The sequence below is a fragment of the Anneissia japonica genome, unplaced genomic scaffold (genome assembly GCF_011630105.1).
Source record: "Anneissia japonica isolate Jap-2015-1 unplaced genomic scaffold, ASM1163010v1 scaffold1201_len176657_cov207, whole genome shotgun sequence".
Classification (NCBI taxonomy): domain Eukaryota; kingdom Metazoa; phylum Echinodermata; class Crinoidea; order Comatulida; family Comatulidae; genus Anneissia; species Anneissia japonica.
Window position 1 is genome coordinate 89472 of NW_022694568.1, and position 7641 is coordinate 97112.

At 34.1% G+C, this 7641-nt stretch overlaps 1 protein-coding gene across 1 annotated transcript; it reads left to right on the forward strand.

Annotated features, from left to right (window-relative positions):
• Positions 1 to 1266: 1266 nt before the first annotated feature.
• LOC117101078 (ciliogenesis and planar polarity effector 2-like) lies at positions 1267 to 7432 on the forward strand (the record flags this gene model as incomplete). The annotated part of the gene is given in 3 exon segments (XM_033240945.1): positions 1267 to 1419; positions 3052 to 3179; positions 6149 to 7432. Coding segments are annotated over 3 exon segments (692 nt in total), but the record flags the coding sequence as incomplete, so codon positions are not given.
• Positions 7433 to 7641: the final 209 nt, after the last annotated feature.

Genomic DNA, 7641 nt, shown 5'->3' on the forward strand with positions numbered 1-7641 from the left:
AGATGTGTATAAGAGACACATTTTAGCAGTCCTAATTCATCACTTTGTTACAGCAAGGTAGACCTTATGACCTCTGACCTTAGAGTATATAAATATATAAAAGTCGCAGCATATTAACATAAAGTGTCTAATCTATGTAGAAACTTCCTGTTTCATTCTACAGTAATATCTTCAATATATCACAAATATATCATTTCACATCAAGAAATGCAGACATGCCAATCACTCCGATTTTGGCATTTTGGAGTTTCCCTGTTTATTTAAGCAAAACTTTGCACTCCAATTTTGGGTCGAAAATCTTTGATTTTTATGCATTACTGCAAGCAGAATTAAATTGAGCATTTCCAAATAATAAAATCATATGATTTAGATAAGAACAAGACCTGTTAATTTCATCCTAAACAGCGCTCTGAACTGTATACGAATAACTAATTCATTCCCCACGGTCTACTGATTTGGAAAAAAATAAAACAATTTCATTGGTCATAGTGCTGTCAGAGTTGCACACTGAACTCTATAGAGTACCACAGTCGTGTCGTCGCAGCACCAGGTGGCGCCTTTGGTCGTTGGTTATGCCTGAATGACCTCATAATCTTAATAGTTTAGAATAGGCTTTTTGGAATAGGCATTTTAAAACCTAATAATTTACCATCAAAATGTACTAAAAACACAAAAAGCTTGCATTATATTAGTTATCATCAATTAACATTTGCAATGAAAATTAAGATACAACTTCTTAATAATTATGTTAGAAATTGGGATCAATGGTTTGTCAGTGAAGAAAAGGGCATCCGCATGAACGCTTTTTGCAATGATAACAAAGTGATAAAATGATATCAAGTGGTATTGTGACAAACAGTAATAATCTATAATTTGTAAATGACATTTTGTGTGTGTTTTTGTGTTTGTTAAATAAATATTTTAAATGTACCTGAGTACTACTGCTGTCTCTTATACACATCTAAATGTGTATAAGAGACAGCTCGTGGTCAGTTTCATAAAATAAAAAAATAGTAGTGGTGTAGGATGTAAAAGAAAAACAAAGCAACACAGTACACAAAACAAATCTGTACATTGATGTAGGCAGAAAGAAATGGTGTAGAAAATAACTGAAAACATAAAGCAACAGTATTGTGTTGAATGAGAAAAAGTACAAAATAAAAAACAATAATAATCATGATAGTGAAAAATGAAAATAGTACATACATCTAAAATGAAAGTAATTTTATTTGTAAATTTATTGATTGTGTATTGTTGTCTTTCTAGGTTCTCTTGAATCTCCAGCATTACCAGCAGGCTTAATTTATGATAATGTTTCATACAAGATTTTTGTATCGGGCAAAGCTGGTGTTGGTAAAACCAGTACTGTAGCAAAATTATCAGGACTTGCTGTTCCTAAGAGTCATATAGAAACACCTGGTATGTTTTTTTTTGTATCTACAGTATATTATAATTATGCTTTATTATTATGCTTACAACCAAAATGATGTAACATTATGTCAGATAACGTTGGGGATTCGCAATCTACCTGTCTGAAAAGTTGTAACAACATAGATTACCTAAGTCTTCATCTTACGAAGTGAATATAATTCCATATTTCAGTTTAATTGTGGGAAAAATAACTTTACTGTCGATATTTATTCTGGATTTTCGTAGCTGTTTCGAACACATGACATTGTTTCACCTAGATTCATGTGGTTTGACTAAAAGGCAATGTAAAAAAGAATAGTTTTTGATCTGTCCTTTTCTACATAAAAAAAAAGTCACAAAATATCGTCTTATCGTCCGCAATTCAAATTCAGCTAGGCCTATGTTTTGTGTGTAATTATTTTGTCTTTCTTTTGTCTGTTCGTACAGGGGATTGTAAGAGTGTATACATTCCACCTGATCAAACACTACACTGTAAAATCTTCAAGTTAAAATGAGGCCTTGCTCTCTATGGGGAATTTGAAGACTTGAAATGTATCAAGAGGTCTTTTCATTACAAGTTTTAAATTAGCAAAAAAACAAAAAAAAAACAAAAACAAAAGAACAAAACAAACAAGAACTTCCCTACCTACCAACCGATCAACATTTTAGCAGTCCTAATTCATCACTTTGTTACAGCAAGGTAGACCTTATGACCTCTAGACCTTAGAGTATATAAGTATATAAAAGTCGCAGCATATTAACATAAAGGGTCTAATCTATGTAGAAACTTCCTGTTTCATTCTACAGTAACATCTTCAATATATCACAAATATATCATTTCACATCAAGAAATGCAGACATGCCAATCACTCCGATTTTGGCATTTTGGAGTTTCCATGTTTATTTAAGCAAAACTTTGCACTCCAATTTTGGGTCGAAAATCTTTGATTTTTATGCATTACTGCAAGCAGAATTAAATTGAGCATTTCCAAATAAAAAGACCTGTTAATTTCATCCTAAACAGCGCTCTGAACTGTATACGAATAACTAATTCATTCCCCACGGTCTACTGATTGGAAAAAAATAAAAAAATTTCATTGGTCATAGTGCTGTCAGAGTTGCACACTGAACTCTATAGAGTACCACAGTCGTCGTCGCAACACCAGGTGGCGCCTTTGGTCGTTGGTTATGCCTGAATGACCTCATAATCTTAATAGTTTAGAATAGGCTTTTTGGAATAGGCATTTTAAAACCTAATAATTTACCATCAAAATGTACTAAAAACACAAAAAGCTTGCATTATATTAGTTATCATCAATTAACATTTGCAATGAAAATTAAGATACAACTTCTTAATAATTATGTTAGAAATTGGGATCAATTGTTTGTCAGTGAAGAAAAGGGCATCCGCATGAACGCTTTTTGCAATGATAACAAAGTGATAAAATGATATCAAGTGGTATTGTGACAAACAGGAATAATCTATAATTTGTAAATGACATTTTGTATGTGTTTTTGTGTTTGTTAAATAAATATTTTAAATGTACCTGAGTACTACTGTTTTAATGAATAGTGATTATAGGAAATTATATTAAAAGATAAAATTATGACGACATTAATCAACTTTCTTCTCTGCGATAGGTTTGCAGACATCAGTGGTGTATTGGCCAGCAAAGCTTACTGATGGAAGTGGCAAAGTGTTGATGTTTAAATTTCAATTATGGGATGCAGGAGAAAATATTCTAAAGAAATTTGATCATGTTTTGCCAGTAAGTTCAGATAAAGGTATTTGTTAAAATGATTGTTGTATTTTTACTATGTAGTTGTGGAAAGGCTTGTGACACATTTGCAAAATTCATCCATTTCGATTTATCTGGAAAAGCGTAAATACTGACCAGTTATCCTCCAAAATCACTAATTAACTATCATGATATGTCATATTCTTCTGTGGTGATGCCAAATTTTATTTCTTATTCTGAATACAAAAATAATATTCATGGATAAAAAACACAGTAAAGTACAAATAAGGCAAACTTGTTTCCATTGTAGTCCAAAATATTAAATATAAAATACAGAATAAGAAACAAACGAGAACTAACCAAACAATTTTTATATAAAATTACAATGCAATTACCAATGTTAAGATATACAATATGCTTGCAACCAGTGTTTTTCCTATCTGCAGGCATGTACAAACATTGTCAACACTATGATCAGTGGCGTAACAATGGGACCGGGGCCCCCGTGTATTTTTTAAACTGGTGGCCCTTTTGGGGAATTCCATCGATGTGCATTTTTATTCTAAATGTTTTTTAACGACGAATAAATGATATAATATGGATCCAGAAAGTTGAGGCCAGGGGGGAAAGTCTATACCAAGAAGGTAAGAAATTTTATGAATATGGCACTTTTAGATGGTCGGAAATGGCACTTCACAAACATAAAATTGTGAATATGACTTTCTTTTTATCTCCAGTTAACAAATATTTTGACAAATTTAGTAGGGCCCCGGTCCGAGAGGGAGGCCCCTGTCGGGCTGACGGGGCCCCCCCCCCCCTCTCTTTAATCGTTATAATGTGATATATGCTCTACAGTCGATCTTAGATACACATTATGGTGTTATTTATCAACAAAGTCCTTTTTATGCACCAAACCACTTTGTGGAAGTGGTTTGGTGCAGCTGGAACGGTTTGGTTTCCCAACCTCGAGGTCGGGGTTTCAATCCCTTGCTGTGCATTTCGCTTGTGTCCTTGAGCCAGGCACTTTATCTTCATTGCTTCTCTTCACCCAGGATTATAAGTAGGTACCTAAGGAGGTTCAGGTGCAATATGCGCTGATATATTTCATGCAGCAAACTATGGAATTTCCCCCATAGGCATCGTTCCAATGACCACGGGCGTCGATCGGTGGGGGACAGGGGGACGCGTCCCCCCACTTTTCAAAGTGTGGAGGACATCATGTCGATTGTCCCCCCCCCCACTTTTCACCAATCTTCTATAATTAAAACCCCACTTTTAAAAGCGAATGGAAAGAATAACAATTACGCATGACTCATGAATTTTGTCTGTTCACTTTTCTAAGTTCAGTACGTATTTTTTCTGGACCAAAACCGAGTAAAAACGCAATTGTTTAAACATTTCGTAACCATCTCAGAAACCCACTAGATCGATTTTATGGGTGCAACGACTATCAGAGGCTAAATTTTTTGTGAAAACAATGTACTGAACGTTGTTAAAATTGGAAGCATGTATTCTTATTAGGCCAAACTCAAAAGTGCACAATTTCTACTATAAACAATTTATTCTTTTTGTATATTATTATGACCTGTACGTATATACTAGTGTTTAATATTATCTACATACATAGGATTACTGTTTTTTATAATTTCAGCCTTTAACACTGATATGATGTCTACCTATTTCGATTAAGTGATAAGCCTACCAAAAGTTTACAAACTCCAGTGTTATGTTGACGCAGTCTCACAATGACGCCATAATAATCAGTGGCAGATTCAAGTGGGGCCGAGCCGACCCTAATTTTTTCAAAATTATTTTTTAAAAAAAGGGAAAAAAAAACAAAGGAAAATTATAATTAGAATTTAAGTCTGAGAGTGCCATTTCCGGCAATCTTGAGGTGTCATAATCATAAATTTTCTTTCCCAACTTGCAAGTCCCTCCCTGTTTCCCCTCTAATTTGCTTTCCTGGAGCCGCCACTGATAATGATAAATTAAGAAAATCACCTTTATGTTTGTGAAATCAAAATGCTAACTAATGTTTTGTGTGCTCCTTATCTCCCTAGTCCTGTTTGATGGTAAATTAGACTGTATTATTTACACTCACAATAATTTTTTTGCAATACTACTTACACAAAAGTGAAATTCAAAAAGAGGAGAAAAGCAAAAACCTCTTGATTGATTTTAAAAGTACTGTACATGCAAAAAAGACTAAATTAATGACTGTTTTAAGTTTATCTTATTTGATTTTCATAGTTCGAATTTTGAATACGTTACGAGCAGTAATCAGTAGATAATAAATCATTATTTTTATGAATGTTAGTTTGCACGAAATATATAAGCGGGCATAATTATGACTAAAAAGGATAATTTTAAAAACTTTTTATGATGAGTATTTCAGTGGCAGATTCAAGGGGCCCAGCCGGCTAACCATCACTATTTTTTTTTTTCCGAAACTTAAAAGTGGAGAAAAATTAAAATTATATTCAAATTCAGTGCCATTTGCGACCAACTGGAGGTGCCATAATCATAAATTTTCTTACCTCAGCCACAACCATGGTGGGGCTGAGGTGGTAGTCCAGCTACACTCTCCATCTATAAAAGTCCCTCTCTGGGCCCAGCTCTATTTCAAATTACTGGATCCGCCACTTGATATTTTGAAAATTTCGTATGGAAATAAATGTTAATTGCTTTGCTTAAAATCAATTAAAAGGCTATATGCGCCAGAGCTTCTGGGGCTTCACTTTATTTTTCATCTCATCCCCCCCCCCCACTTTCAGCCACGGATCGACGCCCTTGCCAATGACTTGGGTAATAATGTTGAAAAGCGCATTGAGACTTAGTTGTATTGAGCGCTATATAAAAACCCGCATATTAATATTATTATTATTGTTATGATGATGTATGCTTGCAACAAATGTTTTTCTTTTTCTGCAAACATGTAAAAACATTGTCAACACTATGATATACTGTATGCTTGCAACAAGTGTTTTTCTTATCTGCAGGCATGTACAGACATTGCCAACGCTATGATCTTCCTGTTTTCATATACTGACCGACCAAGTTTTGAGGACCTTCCTGTTCAGATGTTGCATGTTTGTGAATCAGACATTCCAAAGATTGTGATCGGAACTAAATTTGATCAACTACGCAACAGCGACATCACTACAAAAGAGATCTGCAATTTCAGACAACGGTACAACATCCCTTTATTAAACATTAAAAATATAAGTCGATTCAGGTTGTTGAGTGATGGATCTAAGATAATTGATGGAAATGCTGAGATTGAGGATATAGCCAACATCATGAATGGTATGTGCCAAATACTGTGGAACCAGAATGATACAGCTAAGATGGCAATCAATGCAAGACAGCCAGTGGACAATAATGATGGTGTAGGATATAGTTATGTTTGATAATATGACTGAAGTTGAGGACTGATTTACAACAGCTGACATCAAACCTTCTTATATCCTCAGGAGCTTCAGTTTTTAACACAATTTCAAAATTATCTATTTTTAAGTCATCCAGGGTGTTCCTTATTTTATGCACACTTATATAAAGGCCTAAAAAATAACTTGTTTGTTTGCCCTTTAATGCTGAAAATTGTATAGGAGGGGTGAGCGCAAAAAAGTGTATTTTTTTAGTTTTCATTTTGTCACCAAAATTAGCATATTAAATCGCAATACTTGCAATTAAGCCTGTCTCACTATTTGTTTTCAAAAGGTATTCATCAGACTGAATAAAAATAACCTGTAATCAATATTTTGCAATGAATATAGGCCTAGGATGGCGATATCTTACGTCAGACACCAAATTCAGACAACTTTCATGTGGAAAATGGAGAAAAATAAAAGATCACTTTATAAAATTTGTGAACAAAAAATCGAAAAAAAAAACTTTCTTAAAAATGCCACTATTTTTCTGTTAGCTAGGGGCGAGCGCTGGAGGGCAAAACAATTTTTTTTTTAGGCCTAATTGTGCTTTATTATGGGGTTTTAGCAGTTGGACCAACATTTTGTTTCTAATTATTATTGGCAGAATGATCGGCTTGATTGTCATACATCGAGGCAGCTTTTGCCATTTGTATCAAATCATGATCAGCAGCCCCATGAGGGGAATGATCTGCTCAATTTTCAATTATTTTATGGAGGCAAATATGAACTTGCCTTCTACAGACAGAACCAACTGTAAAATTTATTGTATTGTAGTGTATGTTTTTTAGTGGATAGTAGATCTTGATTGCACACAAAAGCAATAAATTGAATTGAAGTGAATTAAATCGTCAACACAGCTTCTGAGTGTTCAACAAGCTCCTATATGACATGCAGGCGTGGGACGGGGGGGGGGGCAAAGGTAATAATTTTTCCGGTTAGTAATTTATCATACCCACCCTACCTGCACCCCCTATATAGAAAACAATATGACATAGGGCTTATCTTATTTATAATATTAGGCTACACACGTGTGTTTGAAACTAAATATAAGCATTTTCATC